The sequence below is a fragment of the Podarcis bocagei genome (genome assembly GCF_964188305.1).
Source record: "Podarcis bocagei genome assembly, chromosome: 3".
NCBI lineage: Eukaryota > Metazoa > Chordata > Lepidosauria > Squamata > Lacertidae > Podarcis > Podarcis bocagei.
The window spans coordinates 81,561,542-81,589,538 of record NC_138127.1 but is presented as its reverse complement, the minus strand read 5'-3'; the positions used below and the strand labels follow the sequence as shown (position 1 = coordinate 81,589,538).

Here is a 27,997-nt window from a genome sequence, read left to right as displayed (position 1 = left end):
AATGTTAAAGGTAACCTGTCACTCATGTTTTCATCTGAGCCCTTTTCCTCCTCATATTCCATCTTATCCTTGCTTGTCTGGTTGATTTCATCATTCTCAATGACCACTCCTTCGTCCAAAATGTCTGGTCCTTGCCGACTTGCTGCTAGTTTCCTTTTTTTAACTTTGCTCTTGGTTAGTTCTTGATGCTGGCAAGATCTGTTGTCATTGTCCATTTCCTGATCCTTAATGTTATCCTGCTGCTGCTGCTGCTGCGGTAAGGTCAGCGTGTTTGTTACTTCTGAAGGTAGATCCACTGCCATTCGTTTCACCTTTCGCCTCCTCCGCAGAGTCCTATTTCCTAGATTGTCAACTGCTAAATCAGGTTCATGCCATAGAGGCCGTTTGCCCCTGAGGTTATTTAAATTTGACGTCGGCCTGCGTTTTGCAAGTAACAACTGGTCATCAGAGTCGCTATGGTCTTTCTTGTTATTGGCATGGTTTTCTCTATAATCCTTGTTTGGTTCCTCAAGGCTGGAATCAGAGCCTTCACTTAAACAGTGGCCTGTCTCCCAGGGGTGATGGGTGTTAAATGAACGTCTTTTCCTCCCCCTTCGCTTTCGGGCCTGGCGTTTTAGAAGACAAGAGACACTGCGAGAATGGTCTCCCGTATCTGCAAAGCCTCCTCTTGCTTGCTCCGAACTTTCCTCCAGTGCCGAGACCAGATCATGAACTAGTTCCTCCATAGTCTTGCTGAACTGCCTGAAAAACAATTCAAATTAATTGAAGAAAGCTCTTCTACTAGAACCACTACCACCTAAAAGGCATAGCTTTCATTTCACATTCAAGTGCCACTTATCAAACTTACATAGAGAAACAGGATCCAAAACCAAGATGTGGAAATTATCTTATTGTTGTGCCATCTTTCATTTCACCCATCCTAGTACCTAGGGCCAGTTAAAACATTTAATTTCTGTCTGTAATTACTGCCATTTCCCATGCAGTTGATCCATGAAACAGGGCTTTAAGTATCTTGTGTGTGCTGTTCTAAATATAGGGAACATCCTTATTCTAGTTTTCCTTTGATGTGGGCTCACTGAATGTGGTATGCAGGTACAATCATTTAAACAAGCACACATAAGTGCCACCTATACTGCCAATATATTGATTAAATCTGCTTACTGACTAATTGGAATCTAAGGAGAAAAACTTTCTACTTCATGACTCACTATGAGAATGACTCTGAAATTCTGAAGTGACACATCTGGAAGGAGACAGCTGCAGCTATTTTGACCTGAAGAGCTTGGAAATCAAAGCTATGCTGATTTTCTCACTTTTTCAATGACTGCATTATTGTTGTTTGTTATGAAAACAATGCTTATGTGTGCATTCCAATGACACCTTCTTGGCTCCTTCCCTGGTGTGAATAAGAAATGCCCTGGTTACCCACAATGAAGCTTGGCTTCCCATGATGTTGGAAGCCAGGATCCTAGTTTGTTGCAGGATAGATAGGCTAATAATAACAATAATAATTCAAATTATATACCACCCTTTATCAAAATATCTCAAGGAAATTTATAACATTAGAAACACATTACAAAACATGAATGATAAAAACATAGTAAAAAGCATACTGACAGAGCGCCTATTAGTAAAATAATCATCATAATAACAGTCCTATACCCACAATAACAAGCCATAGTTTAAGAGAACAATGAACCAGGATTCCTGATTCAGACATCAGAGGAAGCCAAGCTTAGCTGCAGCTTCCTTGCTGGTTTATTGTGAATGAACAGTATGTTGATACATATGGTCCATTTATTTCTGCTTTAATCCTCCCCTGGTGCAAGCAGGAGAAACAATCAGGCAATATGCACCAGTACATTGTTTATTCACAGTAAATCACAGGGAAGCCACAATTAAGGTTGGCTTCCTGTGCTGTCTGAACCTGCAATCCTGGTATAATAGGGAGCAACAAATCAGGATCCCAGGTTCAGAAAGCACAAGAAGCCAATCTCAATGGTGGCTTCCTGGTTCATTTCTCCTATTCACACAAGGGGAGAATTGAAAGAGGGAGAAATCAGGCAACATGAATCAGCACAATATTTATTCACAATGAACCTGCAAAAGTAACCTAAAATTTGAGGACTGGACAAATTGCCAGCATTTCAGCCCCCATAGAAACTTTAGTAAGTGATGTGGGAAGAGATTCATGATACTGTTTGCTGCACAAGTTGTCCAACTGAGGAAAAGTTTTTTGGCATCAAGAAACAGTGGCTAACATCTAAGCCAATAGTCTAATGTTTTGCAGAATTACTGCTCAGTATCTGAGTGGTGTAACCAAGAAAAACTGAAGAGCAGCATGGTTCGGTTACAATTTAGAAATATCAGCATACTGAATTAAGTTACGTATCTATGATGGAAAATCTGTATGAATTGAAAAATATTTTCAGGTAATGCAGTACCAGGATTGAAGTATAGCCTTATTCATCAGTTCTAATATATACGTCCAAGAATCTGAATGTAATGGCAGCATTTGATTTTAAAGTGAGGCACATGGATCTTAAAGATAGGACAAGAAGCAAATTATTCCATTCCATTTTGTTCTTTCTAGTCTATCTCTGAAGATAGTATTTTAAGGTGCCCCCCTAGAAAACATTTTATTGTAGGTACAGGAACCACTTAGATTGCCTTCTCCCTCTGTACAAGAAGAAGAAACTTATACCACACTAACATTGTGCAGTCAAAAGAAAAACATCATAAGGATGCATATTGCAAAGGAGGGTGATATCTGAAGAAACTGTTACTGAAAGTAGTTATGAAGACACTTGTAAACATTCACCAGAGACTAAGTTTTCAGTTCCTTTACTTGTTCTTTTCCTAAAATGTAGAACAAAGTACATCTCTACTGTATTTTCCCACTAAGCCACCTTAAGTAGGCATCTATTTGCCTTATTTCAGAAATTATGATATATTTAAACAGAAAATTAAACCCATGCAAGCAGCATTCAAAAATTGCAACTTGTATTATTAGCAAAACAAATATTTAAGTGTTATGACAGTATGAGTTGTACCTACTGAACTTCTCTCAGGCATTTAATATCTCACATTCAGTGTTTTACATCGCATAGCAAAGACAATTACAGCAACGCCCCTCAGCTAGTGATAAAATCTACTTCTTGTTTCAAAGAAGACATTAAGCTAAAGAAATTGTAGTTTGCCTGCAGTGACCTTTACATTCAGCTATAACAATAAAGTTTACTAAATGCTGACCTCTCTACGCACTACTAGAAGCAATATAGTTTGAAGCAATCACACTGTAACGCTGTTTAAGGTTGTAATCTTAAACCCAGTTACCGTATTGGCCTGAATAAAACCCTCACTTTCCCCCCAAATTCCGACTGTGAAAAGTTGAAGTGTGGCTTATATTTGCGACCTTACGGTATTCAGCCAGAAGCGTGGGGCAAACAGCGCCAGGAGCACAGCAAAGCGGTGCTCGCCCCGTGCGTAGTCCCTTGTCCTCATATTTGAGTGCCGCTTATATTCAGGCCAATACAGTATGTACGCTTAAATCTTCCTGAATCTGGTGGGGTTACTGTGCATAGAACTGAAGACTGGCAATCCAGGGCAAATAACAGCCAGGTATTTTTTTAAAAGTAAATACCATATTTTTCCATGCATAAGACTAAATTTTTTCCTAAATTTTTGAAGTTTAAAATAAGGGTTCGTCTTATACACAGATAGTGCATTGTGCATGTTCTTATTTTGGGGTCAAAAAAATTAGAGGCGATCTTATACATGGAAAAATATGGTAGATTTGCTTACTGTATCTATGTTTTAATATCAATTAATGTCCTTTTTAAAAGATAACCCTGTTTAAAATGAGTTTGTAGCATTTTAAGGACTAACACATCTATTATGGCATAGTCAATTTCATCAGATGCATGAAGTATAATTCTCAGTTGCAAGTATATATACACATGGTGGGATTATAAACAGAAATCAGATGCAAATGAAATGCAAAAAGTAGACCTGTTAACAACGTAGCTAAATTGTGACCACCTCCTAAATGTGTCTAAAAATACCAGAGGGGAGACATGGGTTTAAGCATTATAAATGACAGAATACATATTGAGTTTATTTTCATTAGCTTTCCTACTTGATCCGATAACTAGTAACTCATAAAAGGTGCTGGATCCAGGAGATGTTATCCTGTGTTTCACTAGGATTATCCACTGAGTCCATGGCTGAACTTGTCCTTTTACCCCTTCAGCTACCTGATCTCTAGAACAGGGGTCGGCAACCTAAGGCCCAGTGGCCCACGGGGGTTGTTTAACCAGCCCACAAGCCACCCCCGAACCGAGCCGCCCGCTCAGCGAATCCCCGTGCTGCACTAAACTGATGCAACACGGTGTGGAGACTCGCTTCCACAGCTCTGGAAATCATGTCTGCACCGATGTCGGAAATCGCGTCTGTTGAGATGCCGATACCGGAAATTGTGTCTGAGCAGACGCCAACGCTGGAAATCGTGGGTGTTCACGCGTGCACACAATCCAGCCCACAGAGGGATCTCTGCTGGAGTGAACAGGCCCATGCAAGGTAAACCTTGCCAACCTCTGCTCTAGAACATGTTAGTTCTCAAATTACAAATATGTATTACAGTGGTGCCTCGCAAGACGAAAAGAATCCGTTCTGTGATTCTCTTCGTCTAGCGGTTTTTTCGTCTTGCGAAGCAAGCCCATTGACGGATTAGCGGATTAGCCCTATTAGTGGCTTTTAGCGGCTTATCTGCTGATCGGATCAGCTGATAAGTGGCTTAGCGGCTTAGAAAAAGGGGGGGAAGGGGAAAAAACCAGCAGGAACTCGCAAGACATTGTCGTCTTGCGAAGCAAGCCCATAGGAAATTCGTTTTGCGAAGCACCTCCAAAACGGAAAACTCTTTCGTCTAGCGAGTTTTCCGTCTTGCGAGGCATTCATCTTGCGGGGCACCACTGTACTCTACTACTCAAAACATAATAGACAGTTATGTTACTTTACATATCTCAATACTATTTTGCCCAGTATCACAAGCCTTTGTTTATGGAAACCTCAATCCTGTGCATGTTTACGCAACTTGATCATAACAATGAGAAGCCAATCTCACTTTGGTCAAATGTACTTGACTTTCAAAATGCGTGCATGGGAATTCTTAGTCATCAAGTGATGCTGCCTGTATGTTTATGGAGAGCCAAACAGAAAGCTCTCTCTTCTTTCTTGGCAAGTGCCTGTGGGTGGCATGACCAAAGGATTTAGATTTTACTTCTAGGTTGTACAATTGCACTATTAGGTGTAAAGCAATATACAGTAATGTATACTATCAACCAATAAATATGATCTCTTGTTCAGAAAATATATACATTTTCCCCATATGAAGTGCTGGAGCAGCAGATGGTACAAAGGCATCTTCACATAAGAGAGACTGTTGGATCAGGCCAATGGCTCATCTAGGCCAGCATCCTGTTTTAAGTGGCCAGCCAGACAGCTGTAGGATGCTGCAAGCTGGACATCCCCTTGAGTGTAACTGTACTATGCTCATCTGTGATTCCCAGTAACTGGTATTCAGAGACATGATACCTCTGACAGTGGAGGTAAAACATTGCCATTGTGGCTAGTAGCCATTGATAGCTTTGCCCTCTATTGCTTCCTATTTAAAAACTTCAAATTGGTAGCGAATACTTCCTCCTGTGCGAATAAGTTCCATAGTTTAACTATGTGCTGAATGAAGAGGTCCTTTATTTTATCTGTCCTGAATCTTTCAACAGTAAGCTTCATTGCATGTCCACAAGCTTAAGTGTTATGAGAGGAAGACAACTGTATTCATTTTCTCTACGCCATGCAAACATGCAAACTTTACTCACCATTTAAGCTGTTTAAAATGTGTCCCTGTCCTTAACATCTGTGCCCTCAACCTTCATAGCCATGAGAAAAGTAAGCACTATTATTTCCTATATCACTGATGTGAGAGACAGCTTGCTAGAGGATGGAGGTGGCTTTATCCTCTTCCAATAGGTACAAATGTTCATTCATTTTCATATTAGCTGTTTAGACGGGAGGGGGCTAGGGTTAAATTGGCATATGGCAATGACCAATTTTTATTAGCCGCTTCACTCCAGAACCAAGTGCTTCTTCATGTAAACATCATATACTGTCATTGTTGGCTCTATATACTGTACCTGCTACTTCCCTCCCTCCACCCTTTTGCATATTTCTGCCTCCACAATACCAGGCCATAAGCTCTCACTCCTTGGTTCTATTTACCATGGACTACACGAAAGCAAGCTTTTTTCCAGTGGCTTACAAGCATTCTCAGCTATTGACAAATGTGACATGAATTTCTGTGCTGTTTCTTATTTTTATAGTGATTGTATATATTGTATATATATTATTACTTCATACTACTTTTTAAACTTTATTTTTGTACTCTTACAGGGAATTAATACAAACGTAATTCTCAGTTTGCAGTGCAGTTTTCAGAAGTTACAAGTATCATCCTGGGAATCATCATCCCAGCTGTGGACAACATTCTGGCCAACTCAGCTATATAAGAAAATGAAAAAAGGCACCCTGTAGCCCCATTAATATCATCTTGATAGCCAAAGTGTCAATACCCCAGTCTGCTCTAGATGGCTTGCCTCCTTATTCTCACTACCATTGCACTTTATGGAGACTGTGTGCTAGAGCAGCACTTTCCCAACTGTAGCCTGCAGACCACCAGCAATCTGCGAGCTTCATCTGGATGTCCCGCTTGTGTGCCTGTGGATTTGCTGTTGAAGACTGGAGATGGCACATCCATTGCGTTAAACATACTGATTTTATTTTATTTTATTTTATTTTACTCTTTTAGAGTTCTTCCATTGCATTTGTCGTTGCCATATGCCAATTTATCTATTTCAGTTTGAATTCTACTGTGTCCTGAAACAAAATGCAACACACAAGCCATAAAGGAAGAAATAAAAACACAATTAATAATCACATAGCGCCCGGTACAATGCATTAACAATTATTACAGCAAGTAGGAAACCGTGTGTGTATATGTGTGCATTACGTGGTCCACCCAGACCCTCAGCAATGTTCAAATGGTTCGTGGGGAGGAAAGTTTGGGAGCCGCTCGATTTCTTTTCCAATCCAAACCCTGCAGCCCGTTGGCACACGTTTCACAGCCAGGGGTTGCTAACCTTCAGCGAACTCCCCTGCAGCCAGCAGGTCACTACGGGGGCGTCCATGCTGCAGCTTCTTCACCTGCCTGTTTCTGAAGGCGGAGATGCTGCTCAAAGCCCAGCAGCGGAGCGGAGCAGCCCCCGAGCCAGCCACCCCCGTTCAGCCGACAGCCCCCCCCCCAAGACGCCCCCTCGCCTCCCTCCCTAGAGCCAGGCCTCACCCTCCACCTCCTTCCTCCACCCCTTCCTCCTGCCCCAGCCCTGCCCCTCACCAGCTCTTCCTGGCGGCCGGAGGTCTGCTCGGGTTGGGCTCAGCCCCCCGGAACATGTACCCGGCGCCCGCCGTCGGCCGCTCCCTGGGGAGGCGGGTGCCGCTTCGCAGAGACTCGGGGGAAGGTGACCGTCCACCGGGCCAGCTCTGGGGCTGCTGCGCTTCCTCAGTCCCCCATGATGGAATCCCGGAAGCAGCCGCGGCGCTGGGAGGAAACCGGGCCCGACCATTCCTTCCTTGGAGGGGGTCGCCGAAGCGGCAGCAGCTGCAGGAACGGCGGCGGCAGCAGCAGCAGCGGGGCGTCTTCGTCCTCGCCGCGACCACCGCTTGACCCGCTTCGTCCTGCCTTCTTCTACGGCCTCATCGCCCTCAGGCTTAACGCGCATTCCCTCCTGTCCCTTTCCCCACCCCCCCAACCCCCGCTCTGTCTCGGGTGGTACGGCCCAGTTGCCATGCCGACTCCTTGTACACCATCAATGGGAGCCGGCTGGGAGGGGGGAAGATGGCCACTCTGGCCAGGCTGCAAGAGAGGCTGCCGCTCTTCAAGGGGGAGTATTACTCTAGGAACAGGTAAAGCTTCCTCTCGCCCTCACGCTCGCGCCGCACTCCCCAGCCTCTCCGAGGAGCCGGAGTTGCCACTCCCTCCCACACCCCCCCCGGGAAAGTTCCCAGGTTTGCTGCTGGGGGGGGGGGAAGGGGGGGAAAGAGAGATAATTTCTTCTTTTGTTTTGGCCCCGGAGCAGCAGCAGGAGCCGCCCTTTCCCTCTCTTCCTCCGCTCCCAGTAGGATAAAATCCACAGGTGAACAAGTTGCTGACTGCGCAAAAAAATCGAAAGGGAGACCTCTCCCCCCCCCCACTTCATTTCTGGGAGGGGTAGCAGGGGCATGGGGTGGGCAAAAGAAAAGTGAGGGGTTTGGTTTGCTTCTGACCTTTAGCAACTGCTTAAATTAAGATTTTGAGAGGGGCAGCTCTCTCTCCCTGTTGTTTAAGGTGTGGGAGACCTATCCACATTGCACCTGGCCATTCAAACTAGCATGGTAAAAAAGGTAAAGGACCCTGGATGGTTAAGTCCAGTCAAGGGGGCTCACGCCACTGCCCTGTCACTAGTGGAATACTCTTACAGTGCTTCCCTTTGCTTGCAAGGCTTCCTGGTCCTAGAAAGATGCCAAGTTATGGTTTGAAGGTAACAAGTGACCATCTTGGCAAAACTAAGCAGGTCTAGGGCTGGTCAGTGCCTCCAGTGAGCGACTTCCTTGGAATCATAGAATCATAGAATCATAGAGTTGGAAGAGACCACAAGGGCCATCAAGTCCAACCCCCTGCCAAGCAGGAAACACCATCAGAGCACTCCTGACATATGGTTGTCAAGCCTCTGCTTAAAGACCTCCAAAGTAGGAGACTCCACCACACTCCTTGGCAGCAAATTCCACTGTCAAACAGCTCTTACTGTCAGGAAGTTCTTCCTAATGTTTAGGTGGAATCTTCTTTCTTGTAGTTTGGATCCATTGCTCCGTGTCCGCTTCTCTGGAGCAGCAGAAAACAACCTTTCTCCCTCCTCTATGTGACATCCTTTTATATATTTGAACATGGCTATCATATCACCCCTTAACCTCCTCTTCTCCAGGCTAAACATGCCCAGCTCCCTTAGCCGTTCCTCATAAGGCATCGTTTCCAGGCCTTTGACCATTTTGGTTGCCCTCCTCTGGACACGTTCCAGTTTGTCAGTGTCCTTCTTGAACTGTGGTGCCCAGAACTGGACACAGTACTCCAGGTGAGGTCCGACCAGAGCAGAATACAGTGGCACTATTACTTCCCTTGATCTAGGTGCTATACTCCTGTTGATGAGGCCCAGAATTGGAACCACATCTATGTTGTGCCTTGATTTCAGTGATGGGAGAAAGGTGGGGTATAAATGTTTAAAAAACGGGGGGGGGGGTTAAAAATGTCCCCCCTACCCAAGAGGCATGGGTATCTCTCAAAGAAATAAAATAAATAGACCAACAAGCCCCAGGTGGACCTGGCATCTCAGAAACTTGTAATCCAGGATTACTCTTGGGTTGATTATGAGTTGTAGATGTGGCATCCAGACATCTTTCCACTCACCACTGAAACTCTCTGTTTGTTCCCACACTCTCTTCTTTCCCTCTTAATTAATTGCACTGCTACCACAGTCAACTTCAGAGTCTACCACCCCACTGCATTTCCCTCAAAAACAAAACAAAACCCAAAGCAATCCACCAGGTTGATAACTTTCCTAGGTTGTCATATGCTACTGTATTCAAACTCTTTCCTTTACCAGCAAAAAAAGTTACAGCTACTTTGCAGGGCTAACATAACATACACACTCACAGTCCCACCCACCCCATCTTGTTCAATATGGATTCAATAATAATTGGCATTAGATTAATTTTTTTAATATTTATGATTTCGGGGAATAACCCCACCCCATTTCCTGTCTTTTCTGCTTTTTTTGTTTTTGAGTTAACATAATACACCATAATTACAGCTGCACTAACATTGTTTTTCTGTGAGGCAGCAATCATTTCTCCATCAGGAAAGACTGCAAGGATGTTGGACACCACTCTTTATTTACTGCCCAGCAGTTATAAGACAAAAGTGTATTACTAGGTTTAATAAAAGAATGTGATCTTACTCAGAGAATATATTGTTTGTTTTTTCTTCTGTTCTTGAATCATAACATTTGTTTATTTACATGTCATTGTATGACTGACCAAAATTCAAATTGTGAAAACCCATTTCTTGTGTTTTCAGATGCGTAGATGAATATAGAAAAACAGAATATTATGCTGCTGTAAAAATTCAGAGTTGGTTTCGAGGATGCAAAGTCCGAGCGTATATCCGGTAATTTTATTTGCATCCAAATTGTAGACATGCATACTTGGAAGTCACCCCAACTGATATCATAAGCGTTTATTTATGGGCAAAATGACTTTTGGCTACACCCTAAATCTGTATGTTATTTACCACTTTGCCAAGTCTCGCTGAAGTTAAGAACTTGCTTTGCACATTGAACCCCCTTATTTTTCAAATTAGAAAAATTAATAGCTTTCGGCTATTTTGAAATTTTCTTCTTATTTTGGTGGTAGAAACCACCATCTCCAAATGCAGCTGCAGACTTAAAAGCCAAGAAGTTTTCCAGGTTACAACCTGGCAATCACTAATAGTTGGGGCTTCGTGTAGAGAAGCATGTGGGTTTGCAAGCCTTTCTATACCCTGTGCAGCACGCTTGTGCATTGAGGAATATGTGTAGAGAACTGGGTTATTTTTCCCTTATTTGAATGTTTCCACTTTGCAGAGGACCACATGAAATGGTCTAGTACAGACTTAATGTTCCTGACTTTATAGACAGTAAATTATTAAGTCAAGAACAACCACTGGGGCAGTGCTTTCCACTGTCATCCATCCCCCCCCCCTTCTCCTGCATGCCAGCTTTAGTCAAACCAAAGATTACCATTATGTCTGGAACAGGAAACTGTGGCTTAATGTGGCTGTTAACCAAGATCTGAAAACAGACCAAGCAGTTCTTTGTTTTGGATGTAACAGGGATCTGGTGCAGAATCTGCTGTACAAGTGGAAGAAGGATAGAGAGGAACAAAGAGGAAGAGTGTGGGCCCATCGCTTGCTCCCACTTGGATAAACTATGGTTTATTAAGCCAACAATGTTATGTCCAAACCAGCCTAGTGGAATTTGGTACTATTCTTCTGAGGCTCAAAGTTCAGACAAGCCTAAAGTGGAAAGTAGCCAAAGATGATTATAGTTTTGCCAGCTTATCCTTGTCAGAAGCTGACACTGACTTAAAACTGTTAACTCTTCGCATCCTCTTCCCTATTCCTTTTGTGGCTCCATAAGAAGTTACATTGGAAGGGGTCCATGATTCAGGCAAGACTTCGTACTTTTAATCCAGATTGATACCATGTATTCCAAAAATTTGGATGAAAGCATCAAGATTTAAGCTGCCACCTCAAATTTAGGATGCATATTGATATAAAAAGTCTCCAAATTTTAATTGTCAAGCTTGACTGCTACATGCACTGGGTTTTTAAAAATGGTTCAACTTTTCACTATTTCCAGGGGGAAAAAATCTTACCAAGGTATTTTGTTTCAGGTATCTGAACAAAATGATGGTTTTTATTCAGAAATGGTGGCGGGGTTATCAAGGAAGACAAAAATTCAGAGAAATGGTGGAGGTAAAAACTAAATTTGTAATTAAAAATTATTGTAAGCTTTCCATAAGACTGTACGCAAATACAAAGTAGGTGAAATCTCTTCCGTTTGGCCAAGTACTTGCTAGCTTTTAAATTCACATGCTGTTGATCAGGTATAAATGTTTCAGGATTAAAGAGGGGGAAATAAATTACCGGTAGGTCTTGTTAACTTTTCTAGGCTGGTTGTAGACTCACAGGTTCTGTTTCTCTTAGAAAAAAGAATACAGTATTAAAGACCTGAATTCAAGGGAAGAATGAGAGGGAATATCCTTGGCTTCATTGGCCTTATCTCTTCCAGATGGGGCTGCACTCCTACTAAAGTTGGCATGGGGAACCTCTGATTTGCAAGCCAAATTAGGCCTGCCAAGGGGCCTAATTTGACTTGCAAGGACATTTCCCCACAACTGGCCACCTGCCCCACATCTGAGACATCAAGTGTGGGGCAGATAAAGCCACAGTTACGAAGGGACAACTGGGAGTCTTGGTGCGCGCCCACCTTTCCAGTTGTTCCTCCGGAAGCAGGGCTTGCATTCAGTTCCTTTTAAATTTGGTGCTTAACGCAAGCCTCATTGAGAGTAGTCCCACTCAGGAGTTCTCAAAAGCAGAGTGAATCCTACTCGCAACCTAATAAACTGTTCCAAGGCTTTAAAACAGCAGATTTTCAGTTTTTTGGTTTTTAAAAAGCTCTCCCTTCCTTGTGATAATTTTTTGCTATATTAGAAAGGAAGTAATATAATATTAAAGCCAGCGTTTTAAGACCTCCTTTAATTAAATGAAAGGAATTATGCCTGGCCTAATGTAATGAAGAAAGCGAATTTTAAAATGAAGTAGCATCATTGTGTTCATTTGTAAATAACATATTGCAGCCAACTGTTTCTTAATTGCCCAGACTGTTGATAAATAATCCAGTCCTGCTGCTCTCCACAGACAATTTGCTTTGGATCAGACTAGGCAATTCAAATAACACTAATTACAGTGAAACCCTTTTACGGTGAATTCTTCTTTGCCAGGGAGGGTGAGGGGAGTAGTGAGAAAAAAGGAAACCACATATCACTTTTTCCTCTGATTTGTAGTCCCCCTCCCCTCCAAGTCTGCAACTTATGCTGAATAAAGGACATCTTCTGCCTTGAAAGTACTTATTTTACTTTTTATGATGCAGTTGTGAATTATGTTCATTTTGCATTTGTAATTAGAGGGCGGAACAGATGTGAAAGCTTAGTGTAAAGTGATGTATCCATTAAAATAACCTATCCTGCCAAGTGAGTGTTTGCTATAACAGGGGATTCTTTCACTCAGAGTGGGATTCGCCTTTATTGGAAGGGAACCAGGAAATGTTTTCTATATCAGGGGATTCACTGTAACATGTTATCATTGTATTTATGATTTTATGATGTTGGAATGAATATTAAATGAAACAAAATTCCCAAGAATTACTCAGGAGGCAACTAAGTACATAACATTTAGTACAGATGGTTGGAAGGCACAATTTTGCTCCATCACTGCATCCATATCCTTGAACGATTTCGACTGAAGACAGCATTTCTTTGAATTTTTCATTAAACCAGACGTCTTGAAATATGAATTCCTTTTATGTTTCTGTGAGTTTTGGTTAAAAGAACCCCAGTGAATAAATCATACAATACTACGTGTCACCAGCACTTGTGAATATTTCTGCTTTGTTATTCTACTCTCAGTAGAGCACCATTGATTATCAAACTCAGCGGAGAGCATTTTATGATCATATATCTCCATTAGCTGCTAGTTTGACTACCATAGATTTTTCTGGTTAAGCCTGCATTATGTATTAGGAAGCCTATCTCTTCAATACAAAGTTTGATTTTATTCTCTCTAAGCCTAGAACTCTTATTATGTATTATGTATAAAGATTCTTATCTTTTATATGTAAAAATAGGAGTACTGTCTTTGTGTAACTGAAATGTATGGCATCTTTCCCCCCACCCCTCCTTGATTCACAGACAGCATATTTTATTATGAAGATGAATTTCTACAATGAAATGGCTGTCAGGGTAAATATTTCTTCACTTGTTAAACAAATGAAAAGTCAATTGTGCTCTGAATTTGCTTTTAATAAAATGAGCAACCCAGAATAATATACACTTGATTGATATGCTGATGGTAAAGTGAGGAAATGGTACATAGTTACAAATTTAAAGTTACACTAAGTAATCTAAGTTGCATTTTTGAAAAATTCTGTTTGATTTAAGATATTGATGTGTGAATTCTTCTCTATTCCAAATGTTGGGGCGCTTTGTCATAGCTATTTAAATATTATTCATTTATATATGTGTACACCCACCCACCAATTTTATTCTATGATGGACTCAAAGCAGCTTACACAGATTTCACTGGTAACCTCCCATTCAGACACTGATCAAACCCAGACCTACTTACCTTCAGCTTACCTTGCTGTATCATGTGACTCAGACCAGAAGTGAAACCTGTTTAATTTTGGACCTAGTTGTGCTAGGATCATCCATGGTAATGGTTGACGCATGCATAGTTTTCAGTTGTGCAATGTATGGTGTAGTGTTTAAGAGCGCTAGACTCGTAATCTGGTGAACCGGGTTGCATCTCCGCTCCTCCACATGCAGCTGCTGGGTGACCTTGGGCTAGTCACACTTCTCTGAAGTCTCTCAGCCTCACTCACCTCACAGAGTGTTTGTTGTGGGGGAGGAAGGGAAAGGAGGATGTTAGCCGCTTTGAGACTCCTTCGGGTAGTGATAAAGCGGGATATCAAATCCAAACTCCTCCTCCTCCTCCTCCACTACTACTACTACTACTACTACTTCTTCTTCTTCTTCTTCTTCTTCTTCTTCTTCTTCTTCTTCTTCTTCTTCTTCTTCTTCCAGCAGCTTGGGTGTATGTGCATTGTCCTTACAAGATTTAAATAATCTGTGGTTGTGGTTTTTTTAAAATTGAATAATATCATTGGATATCACACTGATCATTGTTCAAGAGGTGGGAACAGAGAACAGGTGCAGCCCCCCCCCCAACCCCGATCAGTGCTATTTCTGAGGAAGTGCATGTGCAGCCCTGCATTGTTGTGTTGAAGCCTTTGCTATCTATGATTGAGTGCATTTTCTCCACCTTTCCTCTTAGGGCGGTCTACATGATTCTTTTCATTCCCCCTTTATCTTCACAACAGTCCTATGAGGTAGGTTAGATTAAGTGAGAATGACTGATTCAGAGTCATGACTGGATTTGAACCCATGTCTCTCTAGTAGGACACCACAACCACCCTGGCCCTGACCACGCGGAAGTACACACATGCACTCAGTCCCTCTTTTGCAGGTATTCTTCCTGTATTTCACATGCACACCTTCTCAGCTTACTTGTGCAGAGTACTAAGGATGAAAATCAGAGTGTGACTTCTTCTTCTGCCTATCTCTTAGAAACCACATATCTGGATTACATGAGATGACATTCTGTTTAATCTAGATCAGTGACATATAGAGACTCTGTAGGAAGCCTAGTGTCAAGCTAAGGGGTGTGGGATACCTAGGTCTCAACATTCCAGACTCTGAAATCCATAGGATTGGATCTAAAGTTGCATGGAGTGGAACTCCGCAAACTGGATGCTGTCACCGGCAGAAGAGGCTAGGCAATTTTTGCCGATTCCCCATACCCCTGTGGTCGAAATATGTTTCAGGGAGTTGAGAGACCCTCTGGAGCAGAATAGGAGATGGCACTGGAGGTTGCAGAAGGGAGAGGAGATCTGTGGAAATTGCCTTCCCTCCTTCCTGATGTGGCAACATCCCGTTTGCTGAAAGGAAGCCTCTTCTGCATTTGACTCACTTCTACAAATGGGAGGCACTCTTCCGTTTTCATAACAGCATATCTTGATCCAACCCTTAATCCTCCCAATTTTAATGCATTTAGCAATGTTTCTTTTAAGTGAGATTGTGCTTGGTGTTCAGCAGAGGAGGTCCCACCATAATTGTCGTGATGCTTGCGTTTATATCACCATAAACCCTGTAAAATCATTGGCATAAATATTGGCATAAAACTGGAGCATAATACCTGAAAATTAATCTGCTGGTGTAAAGACAGGAAATAAAAAGTTGTACGCTGTATACAGCCTATCAGTGTTTTCCTTTTCTTTATGCAGTCCCATGCTGCTAAATTGCTGAATCTTGCTCATAGGCTAATGCCTTCAGGTGAAAAGGGAGAGAAAAAATGCTGTGTGTGTGTGTTAAGTAAAAAATAAAAAATAAAAGCCTTGGGTAGCCTGATACGGCTTCATTGTAACAGTGCAGCATATCTTCCGTTTTGAAAAGCAGTTTTAAAATTAGATTCGGGCAGAAAGGCAAAACACCTGGTTGGTGTAATGGCTTTTGTGTCACTGTGCATTCTTTAAAGCTGTCCCTTAATTATATCTAACCCACTACTGTCAAACTCTCACCTTTAGAACAAGAAAAAGCACAAAGAAAGCAATTATTATAATGCATAATTTTCCATGAATCAGATTTACTTTTAGTATAGTGGGTTGTTATATATTCATCCTTTTCATTTGGAAGATTTAAGGGTTGCTGTGAATTTTCAACAACAAAAGTAATCCATGTTTTTTTAAAGGAACAATCTTTGTGTGAGCAGATGGCTTTTGATATATCAAGGTTTTGCCATTTGTTTTAGTGCTTAAAATAAACATTATTTATAAGACCACTTACATTTTGATGTTACTTAATGAGGAATATGCATCATTGATTTGACTAGCTTAAGAGGTCATTTAGAACTTGCCCGTTAACAAGCTGTAATCTGCTGAGCACACAATGACTTTGTTTAAAATTATCTGTTTGGTACTGATCAATGACAATAATTGTTTGGTACCAATCACCATTGAAACTTGCTAATTACTTTGAAGGGCATACACACTCGCCTTTTGTAGGAGTGTGTAAATATTCACCTTGGAATTGTAAGATATGGTAGTGGAAGTATTACATTTTCTAACCCATTCAGCAAAGTCAGGTAGGTAGTTGTGTGTCCTGCACTATGTTGGGAAACACCAGAAAAAAGCTCTGGCATATGGAGAGACTAAAATGGCTAGGACTCTTCAGCTCAGACAATAGATGATAGGGAATGTAGAGTATATAAAACTATGACTGTACCGGAAAAGCTATTAATGACAATGTGCGTGCCATTTGGGATAGTACTAGTACTGGAAAACATCCAATGAGATGTAAGGATTAAAAATGTGTAGGGTGTTGCATACACAGGTGTCTCAAAAGATGCATGCTGTCCGCTTAAGATTTCAACAACAGTTGACCCATAAAGCTAAATGTGGTTTGCGAGTCTTGTACTGTATAGCACTCCATATAGGCCTGCTCTATGTCTTGTTCAAGACTTAGACCTGAAAGGGAGGAGTCCAGCCAGAGTTTGATTGGTACATAAAGCATAAAATCACCAGACTTTATAATAATATTTCATTTTTTTACTGCTGTGTAATAAAGAGCTAACTGCTTGTTTTCTTCATAGCTAAAAGCAATTCAGAACCATCACTGTATGTGTGTTTTAAGTCTTATCTGACACCACTACATGACTTTACTCCAAATGTCAACTGCTTCTTTCTTGGCCTACCACCCAGTTTGGAGTTAGCCTTCTGGAATACTTTTAGAACCTCCTAGAATGCTTCAGAGTTTACTTTGATACATCAAACCCACTGCTGTGCTCTGCAAAGTTTTTCACCCCTCCTCTATATAGTTTATGTTTAAGAGTGCCAGTCACAACACACTGATTTTACTTCAGGTGGATTGCCAAAAAATAAATAAATAGAAAGTGGGCGGGAGACGGTTTCTTACCAGGCTTTGGAGGTCATTGCAAGATTTTGCAGGGCTGTCTGAGATCTCATGGGAGCCTCCAGAGCCCTCACACAACCAACCTAGCGCTGAAGAGAAGAGTGGAGGGCTTAAAAGCTCTTTCCGCAAAGTGTTTTCCCACCCTGGAAAGTGCTTTTAAGCCCTATGCCTTGCTTACTGGGCTCTGGGAAGGCCCTACACAGGCTCTGGAACTCTTTGCAGGCTCTGGACCTCAGGCGATAAAAGAGTCTAGACAAATTTATGGATGATACGCCATCAGTGGCTAGGAGTCATGATGGCTGTGTACTACCTCCCGTATTGGAGTCAGTGTGCCTCTGAATACCTGATGCTGGGCAACTGAGTGGAAGATGTCTGTTGCCCTCATGTTTTGCTCGTGGGCTTCTCTTTGGCTGGCCATTGTGGAAACAGCATGCTGGACGAAATAGATCTTTTGTTTGATGCTTCAGAGCTTTCTTTTGAAATAGCCACAGCTTATCTTTCCTGCATTGCCCCATCCCACCTGGCAGGAAAGTTTAACCCTCTGGGAGATAATACAGCAGCACCTCCTTCCTTGTGAATATGGCTCAGCAATCACTTCCCTCGGCATTCAGAATCATGTGTGGGTCCCGCTGTGGGTTAAACCACAGAGCCTAGGACTTGCTGATCAGAAGATCGGCGGTTTGAATCCCTAAGACGCGGTGAGCTCCCGTTGCTCGGTCCCAGCTCCTGCCAACCTAGCAGTTCAAAAGCACAAAGTGCAAGGAGATAAATAGGTACCGCTCCAGCAGGAAGGTAAACGGTGTTTCCGTGCGCTGCTCTGGTTCACCAGAAGTGGCTTAGTCATGCTGGCCAGCTCCCTCGGCCAATAAAGCGAGATGAGCACCGCAACCCCAGAATCAGCCACAACTGGACCTAATGGTCAGGGGTCCCTTTACCTTTATCTTATCTCCACCTAGCATTCCTTAGTTGTAGGGAAAGAGCCTTTAAAGTTGTAAACAGAGACAGATAGCTTTCTATGTGATAAAATACAGACCGATTCTTAAGATAATAGCTTTAGTGAAATTTGAAATGTAGAGAAGCTAGATGTTAATTTACATAATATGCTGTAATTAACTTAAACGTGGCTAACAGCTTTGACTTGAATATACTACTTATTTCTTTTGGTACTGCTTAGAAAAGCAGGTGAATGGATTTCATTCTAAAGGCCCTCAAAATTCTTTGGAATATGCAAAATACCTTACACAACCATTGTAAGCTCATGTTCACTTTAGCATTCCTTGATCAATAAGTACTATTTCAATATATTACTTTTTCCTCATACCTGTAATTATGTATACATGCATGCTTGATGTTGAAGCAATATCATCTCTCATAAAACTAGATTTTTAATATAAATTGACAATGTGATCTCTCTAGCAAAAAAAAGTATTGAAGCAAATATATGTGCTTTTTCTCCACTAGATTCAGAAAAGATGGCGAGGCTATTACGTGCGAAAATATATCCATAATTATTATGCACTGAAGAAGTACCTGGAAGCTATTGCTTTGAATAATGAGCTGGTCAGGTAAAGATAAAAATACTGAGTAGTGAAACTTTAAATTTCTTTTTTTATATATTTCTAAATAGTTTATGGTGCTAATTAAATTATTTCTTCATGGAAAGAATTGCCTCCATTATCCAATATATAAAATAGTCTTCTTCTTTCTCTTACCTAAGCATGTGGTGCAAATTATGGTCTCGTTTATACCAGTATGCATGCAGCTATGATTCTACTGAATCCACTGGAGTGAGCCCAAAGCTGAAATACATACAACACAGAATTTATCTCTTTCCATCTGCTCAGGAGAAAAATACTCTGGACTTTCTATATTAACAAGTCTGTAGAATAATGAAGTAGTGCTAGAGGCTTAAGACCGCAATTGCAACATGTATGTGGGCCCTAATTCTGGTGGATGGGTGCTGAGACAAGGCACATGCTGCTAGGCCATGATAGTTTTCCATTGCCTTTACCAGATATGGCTCTCAGGGGTCAAGGAGCTGGAGATGGTTAAGAGAATATTGTCACCACTGTCCACCATGTGCACTGAGAGTGTTTATAGAGTAAATCAGCCCGGAGTTAGACTCAACTCCATAACTCAGTGGTGCAGTGAACATTCTGTCCCTTGGGCCTCACTGCTTTCTTAAGGTCTGTAGGTCAAGACACCAAGAGAGTGTCACTATCCCTTTAAAATGGATGCGGGGAACCTGGGATCCTCCAGATGTGGCTGGAATACAACTTCTCCCAGGCTTGTGCCCCAGGGAGGACACTTTAGTCCTGCTAACTCAGTGGCTTGACTTCACTCCCAGAGGCACACTCCACTGTCTCTGAAGACAGACTGATGCCAACAACAACAGCTTCCATCATCCCTGACCATTCTAAATGGGGTTGATGGGAGTTGGTATCCAAAAACATCCGCAAGGCTGCAGATTCCCTAGTCTGAGAATTGCCCACAATCGACAATTTCACTTGATGTGATTTTTGCCATCATGGGTCTTCTCGCATCGCTTCAGCCCTGTTTGGCAGATTATTTCATTTTTAGCAACTCAGAAAGGGAAATCATAATCTTCTGTGGGAGAAATAATTTGTGTTACAGCTCCAATCAAGATGCATCAATACTTAGATCTTGTAAATTTACCAAAAAAAAGGCATTTGTGCACATTTTAGTTATTCTTGTAAACACAAATACTGTAGTAAAAATGCAGCAGATTTTTTTTTAAATTTAATTTGTATATTACTCTTCATTTGAAGATTACAGGGTGGTTTACAGTATAAAAACAAAATACATAACATAAAAACAAAACAATAACACCCCACCAAGCAGTACTTAGAAACAAAAATCTTCTATGAGTGGTATTCAGCTAAGCTTTACTCAGAGGCAACCCATTGAAATTAATAAATCTACCCTAGTTGTGCTTAGTAATTTTAGTGAATCTACATGGAGTAAAGCTTAGCTGAATACCACCGTATGTGTCTGGATAGCCCCCTTTGTCATTATGTTTATATAACACATATGTAAGATTATGTTTTCACAGCCTGCCTCTTACAAAGATAAATTGGTTTGATTAATTTAAAGACTGAGTATGCATTTTCTAGATGTGTCCACTTATAACCTATAGCCCCATATGCAAAAACTGCCCTAGGTTATGAACAAGAAAATGATATCATGAAATTAAAAACTAGCCTTAGAGATACAGATTGGCAGCATTAATAAAAATCATAATGCTGTTAATAGTGAAACTTACAATACACTGAGTTTCCCTTCTAATTTTAGTTTCAGATATACATTGACTTTATCTGTTACTTAATGTTTTGCAGCATTAAAGGTGGGATGCAATCAACTGAGAAAATGAGCTAATTTCAGGAATAGATTGAATTCATTAGAACTGTTATCCACAAGCCCTTTGCTATTGCTTATGGCTTTAAGCTTCATTTGAAATAGGTTTAACTGGCGACCCTTTGGCTTGAACTGCAAGTTATAAGACAAATGTGGGATCCCCGTGTTTGCCTTGTAACACTAAAACAAGAAAGAGTTAGGCACGATAGGGCGCCTAAGCCATTCTTCCTTCCAAATCCACCCTGGCCATTTTAACCCTACATTTCTCAGCCAAGCTCTGAGATTCGAATAAGCACAACTGGGGGATAAAGAGCTGGAAGGTACATCTTCAGGGGAGAATCAATGGAAAAGTAAGGACAGTTGGTTTGTCCACCTTGGGAACAAAACCGAGTGTTTCAGTAGGTCTGACCAGCATATCACAGCATTGTAAACAAATATTGTCCAATGTCCTTGTAGATGCCTTTATTTTATTTTGACCATTTATATCATATCTTTATTAGTAAGTAAATTCAGGGTGACTCATAAGAAAGTTATTGCAAAAGCCTGTTTCCCCCTTCATATGACATAATGATATCATGTGATTGACAGGTGGAGTTCCTGCCCATCTGCCAGATTTGGCCCCTTGATGCAGATCCTAATAAGGATCTGTCCCGTGGAGCCAAAAAGTCTCCACACCGTATTCTGTTCCTCAAGTGGGCTCTGGAAACTGAGCACAAACAGTATGACTAGACTACACAAAGGAAACCTGTCGGTTCTTAGGACTAGGCAGTTTTAATGGAGCAAGAGGGGTTGGAACAGAGAAATGTTTTGTTGAAAGCAAGTAATTTGAAACTGTGTGTGTGTGTGTGTGTGTGTGTGTGTGTGTGTGTGTGATATGATATCTGGGCTGATACCGTAACTAGTCTTTCTTAACATGAACATTAGTTAATTGTGCAAACTCTCTGTGACTACCTTTGAGCATTGTTTGGAGATTTCCTTTGGGGAGAAGATGGTGTCCTGCCTCTTAACAGGATTAGGTAAATGGCAGCATATTACACTGATATGGCTGCCCATTACCTTCCAGGCAAAAATTAAAGTGTTGGCCAAATTTGAATCTGTTTCTTCAAAAACTTGGCAACTAATTTCATTGTACCACTTTTTTTAATTGAACAATTCACCGTAGAGCCTGGATGAAACTTAAAGCTGTTCCAGAGCAGTGATAAAGTAATTATGGGACATTTTGGCTGCTGAACTACCTTTATTAAGGTTACTTATGGACTTTAGTATCTTCTGTAGATTGATTCTGCTGTTAAAACCTGAGCCTCAGTGTGTATCACGCGCTTTTATATAGTCTCAACTGCAACAGATTTCACAGTCTCCTATTTTATCTAAAGTGGGATCTTAACTGTAAAGTAAGTAGAAAAGAAGGAAAAGGTGCAATTTCATTAAGCTCTAACATATCATTGGCTGTCAGGCTGGCCTTGTTATGCTGTCCATCCTCATTTAACTATCCCACAAGATCTCTTAATGAAGTTAAGCCCCAAGTTCACTCCAATAATTCTGTGGCAAGAGTTTGTGCAATGTAACAATTCATCACTTGTCAGGAAGGCACTTTTAGTTTATACATTTAATAAGGGCATCCTCTAGCTTGGTTAATTAGAAGTGAACAGTTTGCATATTTACTAAATGTGGAGTGTCATTGCCACCACGGCCTATTGCCTACATGAATTATTTCTCTATCTGCAATAAACAGCTGGGTAATTATTACTGCCATAATCAGATAGATTCCCTCTGTAAGGCTTTTCTTACATGGCAATTCTTTGAACTCATCCAAAGCTGAACAAAATTTATGAATTCCAGTAGCTGGGCCACTTTTTCATAGTATACTGTCCCTATTTCAAGGACACATATAGCATTATAAATATTGCATAAATTAGGAGGGTAAATATGATTACCTAAAGATTATATATTAGTAAATGAGATTTTTGAAAACACAATTCTTGGGTTGTAATTGATTAAATTATATCACTCCTGCTCTATGCAGTTGTAGGCATCTGACAGGGTATCTGCAGTTCAGGGTAAAAGAGCCAGGCACCAAGATTGGAAGTAAAATTATCTGGGAGAGAAACACCAGAGGAGAGGGGTGTTTGCTCTGTTCATGTTAATAGACTTGTAACTCTTCTTTCATACGCATGAAATGTTAGGTGGGATTTTATGTGGGGGGAATGTAGTGGGCCATTAAAACAGTACGTTATCTTGCTTTTTAATCATTGTGTTATAATTATTCTTTCTAGAGACAAACTGAATTTACTCGTGACTAATTGACTGATATGGTTAACAGGGGTAGCCAATATGGTGCCCTCCTGATGTTGTGATCTACAATTGCCAGCAGCCCCAGACAGCATGGTCAGTAGTCAGGGATGTTAGGAATTGTAGTCCAAAACATCTGGAGGACCCCATACTTTCAGTTCCGTGGCTAGTTGTACCCACACATAGACGGATTTTTGTTTGTCCCCAGGATATGTTATCTGTTTTTTTCTGGTTTGGTTTTAGTTTTTTAATGGGGTTTGGACTATGAGACTTCACTGGATCCTTCTAAAAAGGAAAATGAACTAAGTGAAGAAGGGAAAGTGTAAGAACAGGAACGGTTTGCAAAGAGCTAGCTCTCTAAACTGGGTGAATGGGCATTAAATGTGATTCAGTGCAATCAAGTGTAAAGTTATGCACATTGGGTTAAGTAATTCTAACTTCTTATGGGAGGTGATGGGAGTTGTAGTTCAGGAACATCTCTAGGGCCAAGGGTTCCCCACACCTGACTTAAAAAGAATATGACCATAGTATAACGTTGCCATACATCCGGAAATTCCCAGACATAGGTGGAATACTGCAGTCGGAAGCAGTGTCTGATAGAAATTGCTAAAATGTCCAGAAAAATCCGGACGTATGGCAACCTATGTTGGTTGTGTTGTTTTTGGCGATTTTCCTTTAAAATAGCTCAATTTTTGTGTGTGTGGTCCTTTGGGTAATTTTGCCAAACAAGCTCAACAATTTTGGCCCATATTTTGAAACATGGCAACCCTACCATAGTGTTATTTCTCACAAAGCTTATACACGCTCCCCTTGTTACATTTTGGAAGGTTCTCAGAGTGAGTAAGTAGAAAACTACTGTATCTTTCTGCAGTAAAACTCCTGAAGCCTCATTTAAGTGTAACTCCACTCCCGCCCTCATCTTCAATGAACATATAACTTCTCGGTGGTTTCTCGTAGACTCCTGTGTCTCATCTCCTCTCTACTTAGCATAGCTCTGCTCCTGAAAGTAAATATTGGGGCAGGAAGGCAGTAATCAGAGGAATCATTGCTGATGCACTGCTGACTGTGATCCCCAGAAATTGATGTAGTGCCAATTCATGTTGAAAGCTCTTTTATCGACTTTGAGGCTCAGAGAGCTGATGTAAGTGTATCTGTATCTTTTTAAAAATACTTTTACATAAATAAATGCTTACTACATGTGTTGTAAAAAAACTTTTACTGAAAATTATTGGCACAATCAAATAACCCATTGATAGCCAAATTTTACACTTCATTGGCCATGTGGAGACATCATGGTAACATAAACCATAGTTTACCATACAAGACTGTGTTGTGTCCATTTCACTCCTCCCTACCACTACTTGGGAAAAACAAAGTGAAATCCTTGGCTTAACATCATGGCAGCGTTGGGGATTGTGATTCATTTTGGTGAAACCAGGATTGCTAGGCCCACAACAAAGCTTAGATTTGCCTACAAGCTAGGATACTTCATTTGAACGCAGCAATAATTTTATAGAAAAGGAAGGAGCAAAGACTTAGATCCCAAATCATAAAGACCAGCAATAGATTATCTTGGCATGAAATATGTAAACTGTGATGGGATGATGAGCTGCTTGTGCGTAAAATCCTAGTCCCTCAGAGTTTGGTCAAGTCCGCAAACCTCTGTCTGTGACGGAGCGCCTTAAGCATGGCTCCGTCAGTCGCTGGCAGATTCCGACAGTGGTTGCTTTCGGAATTGTTTCCAACATAAAAGCTCCTTAACGGAAACGCGTCTTCTGGACTCTCGGCGTGACAGTTTCCGGCGAGGAGTGGGTGTCCCTATAGGAGGTCCTGAAACCACCCCACTGTCCTCGCTGGAAGTGTCTCGGAGCCATCCCTCCTGCTCACTTTCCCTCGGAGCCCCTCCTCTCCCCCTGCTGGTTCCCTCTTCAGCTGCTGAGTCTCTCCCAACCTGCGTGAGCCCTTCCACCTCCTGTCCTTCCGATGGCAGTTCCCTGACATCCACCTCCCCTCCAGGGCCCCCTTCACCCCCTCCCGTTCCCTCCTCTATGGGCGGTGAGGAGGCAAAACCCCGGAAAGAACCTCCTTCATCTTCCGACGTCTCGAACATTTCCCTCCACCGGTTGCTGTTCCTGCTCTCTAAGTACTCCTCCTCATCGGAGTCTATCCCTCCTTCCAACTCCGAGTCCGTGAATCCTTCCAACTCCTCCTCCTCGTCGGTGGGGCCAAAGTATTCCCTCCGGAACCTCGCTACAGGCTGAGGTTTCCTTGGGAACCTTTGATGGAACGTTTCTATTAAGACCTCGTCATTGACATCCTCTGCCATTACCCAGGTGTTTTCTGACTCCGGTTCCCCTTCCCATGTTACCAAATACTCCACCTGATTCCCCTTCCACCTGGAGTCAATGATTTCCGCAACATGGCTGCTGTGTTCCCTTTCTTCCATTGCTGGCCCCCGTGTGGACCTCCCTTCTCGTTCCCCCTTATACGGTGACAGCAGCAACCTGTGGAATACTGGGTGCAATTTCATGTGGTTCGGTAACCGGAGCCTGAAAGCCACTGGGTTGACCTGTTGCATGACCTCAAATGGACCCAATCTTTTGGGTCTTAATTTCTTACAACCCCCTTTGAACGGCAACCCTTGGGTTGACAGCCACACCTGATCCCCCACCCTAATGGTTTCACCTTCCCTTCTGTGTTTGTCTGCCTGTCTCTTATATTCTTCCTTGGCCCTTTCTAAGTTGAGTTGGAGCTGACGATGGATCGCTTCCATTTCTTCTACAAACTGTTCGGCGGCCAGGACGCTCCATCTCTCCCCTTCCCCCCCGGGAAATGCCCTGGGATGACACCCATAATTAGCCAAAAAGGGGCTCATCCCTGTGGACACGTTCTCCGCATTGTTGTAGGCAAATTCCGCCAACGCCAACTTCTCTACCCAATCATTCTCTCTGTCATTGACATAACACCTCAGGTATTGCTGGAGGATACCGTTCGCTCTTTCCGCCTGCCGGTTGGTTTCAGGGTGCCGGGCAGTCGAAAAATTGACCTCTACGTGCAGTAAGCTCATGAGCTTCCTCCAGAACCTGGACGTAAATTGTTTCCCTCTGTCTGAGACCACCCTCAAGGGGGTGCCATGCAACCTAAAAATGTGCTCTACAAACAATCTCGCTGTCTCTTCCGCCGTGACTGCATGCGAGCATGCTACAAAGTGGCACATCTTTGTTAATAGGTCTACTACTACCATGATGGCTGTTTTCCCCTTGGACTTTGGCAGATCAGTCATAAAATCTATCGACACTGCCTCCCATGGTCATTCTGGTGTGGGTAATGGTTCTAATAACCCCGCCGGCGCCCGCCTCTCCCCTTTAGCTCGCTGGCATTGGTCACACCCTCTAACATACTCCCGTACATCTTCCCTCACCTTGGGCCACCAAAATTCCCTGGTGACCAACCACATGGTTTTGTGTTGCCCAAAATGACCTGCTGTGGGGCTGTCGTGCAGCTGCTTGAGTACTCTCCCCCTCAGTTCTCCTTCAGGTATATACAGTGCCCCCTTGTAATACAATGCCCCATTTCTTTCCTCAAACCCTCCGGGTTTCTCTCCCTCCCTCCTAAGACCTCTGAGTTTGTCCTGGGCGTATTCATCATTCTCCGTTCCCTCTACCAGTTCTCTTTGCCCCACCAATGCCACCCCACACACCCAGCGGTCCTCTGGGATGACATGTCTCTCTTCGGGTGCTCCCTCCCCCTCCAAATATTCAGGTTTACGTGAGAGAGCATCCGCCCTAACGTTCTCTGGGCCTGGCACGTAACAAATTTCAAAGTGGAATTTGGAGAACTCCTGGGCCCATCTCACTTGCCGTTGGTTGAGTACTCGTGCCGTTCTCCAATACTCTAGGTTCTTGTGGTCAGTGCACACTTGCACCTTATGTTGTGCGCCAATTAATAGGTGCCTCCATCTTCGGAACTCTTCGTGAATGGCGAGTAGTTCTCGGTCATACACCGTGTAGTTCCTCTCGGATTTGTTCAGCTTTCGCGAGAAAAAGGCACACGGTCTCCACTCCGACTTCTCCTTCCCAGGCTGCAGAAGCACCGCCCCTACCGCCCGGTCTGATGCGTCCGTTTCTACTCTCATCGGTTTTTGTAAATCCACATGCAGGAGCTGTTCTTCAGAAGCGAACGCCCTTTTCAGTTCCTCGAATGCTCGCTCCGCCTCCGCCATCCAAACAAACTTCCTCTTACTGCTGAGACAGTCAGTAATGGGAGCCGTCAAGTGGGCAAAGTTTCTGATGAACTTCCGGTAGAAGTTTCCAAACCCTAGGAATCTCTGCACATCCTTCTTCGTTTTCGGTGTCTTCCATTCCAGCACCGCTTGGACCTTGCCTGGATCCATGGCCAATCCCTTGTCTGACAAGCGGTACCCCAGGAATTCCACCTCCTTGGTATGAAACTGACACTTCTCCAGTTTTACCCACAGTTGATTCGCTTGCAGTTTGCCCAACACTTCCCTGACGTCTCTTACATGCTGCTCCTCATTCTCTGAGTATACCAACACGTCATCTAAGAATGCCACGCAATTCTTGTAAAGCAAAGGTCCCAGGACGTGGCTCATAAACGATTGAAAACACGCTGAGCCTGCTTGTAGACCGAAGGGCATAACGAGATATTCGAATGCCCCCAAAGGGGTGAACATGGTGGTTTTCCATTCATCCCCTTTCCTCATTCGTATCAGGTTGTACGCCCCCCTCAGGTCCAGTTTGGTAAAAATCTTTCCCTTCCTGACCCTTGTCAAGATGTCATCAATTCTAGGCATAGGGAAAGCCACTGGTTCTGACACTGCATTTAA

The 27,997-nt window shown here is 42.5% G+C and overlaps 2 protein-coding genes across 9 annotated transcripts in view; one reads left to right on the top strand and one right to left on the bottom strand.

Moving 5' to 3' along the window:
- GPATCH2 (G-patch domain containing 2) overlaps positions 1–7,588 on the bottom strand; it is a 108,138-nt gene extending 100,550 nt beyond the window's left edge. For 3 of the 8 annotated variants that reach the window (XR_014005783.1, XM_081186056.1, XM_081186057.1), the window contains exons 1-3: positions 7,448–7,547; positions 5,877–5,927; positions 16–741 (exon numbers count right to left, since the gene is read on the bottom strand). Coding sequence is in view for 7 of the 8 variants with exons in the window: in XM_081186056.1 (XP_081042182.1) it covers positions 16–741; positions 5,877–5,927; positions 7,448–7,503 (833 nt within the window). In the remaining variant the exon portion in view is untranslated. Of the gene's footprint in view, positions 1–15; positions 742–1,208; positions 1,232–2,486; positions 2,542–5,876; positions 5,928–6,439; positions 6,556–7,447 lie in introns of those variants that run through there. The other 5 variants (XM_081186052.1, XM_081186054.1, XM_081186053.1 and 2 more) reach the window with 5 other exon arrangements.
- Positions 7,589–7,622: 34 nt separating this feature from the next.
- Positions 7,623–27,997, top strand: part of SPATA17 (spermatogenesis associated 17) — a gene marked incomplete at its 5' end in the record, with an annotated part of 86,258 nt that continues 65,883 nt past the window's right edge. Inside the window, 6 exon segments of the mRNA XM_081186070.1 lie at positions 7,623–7,941; positions 7,944–8,016; positions 10,220–10,309; positions 11,575–11,656; positions 13,651–13,701; positions 18,949–19,052. Coding sequence (XP_081042196.1) covers positions 7,623–7,941; positions 7,944–8,016; positions 10,220–10,309; positions 11,575–11,656; positions 13,651–13,701; positions 18,949–19,052 — 719 coding nt within the window.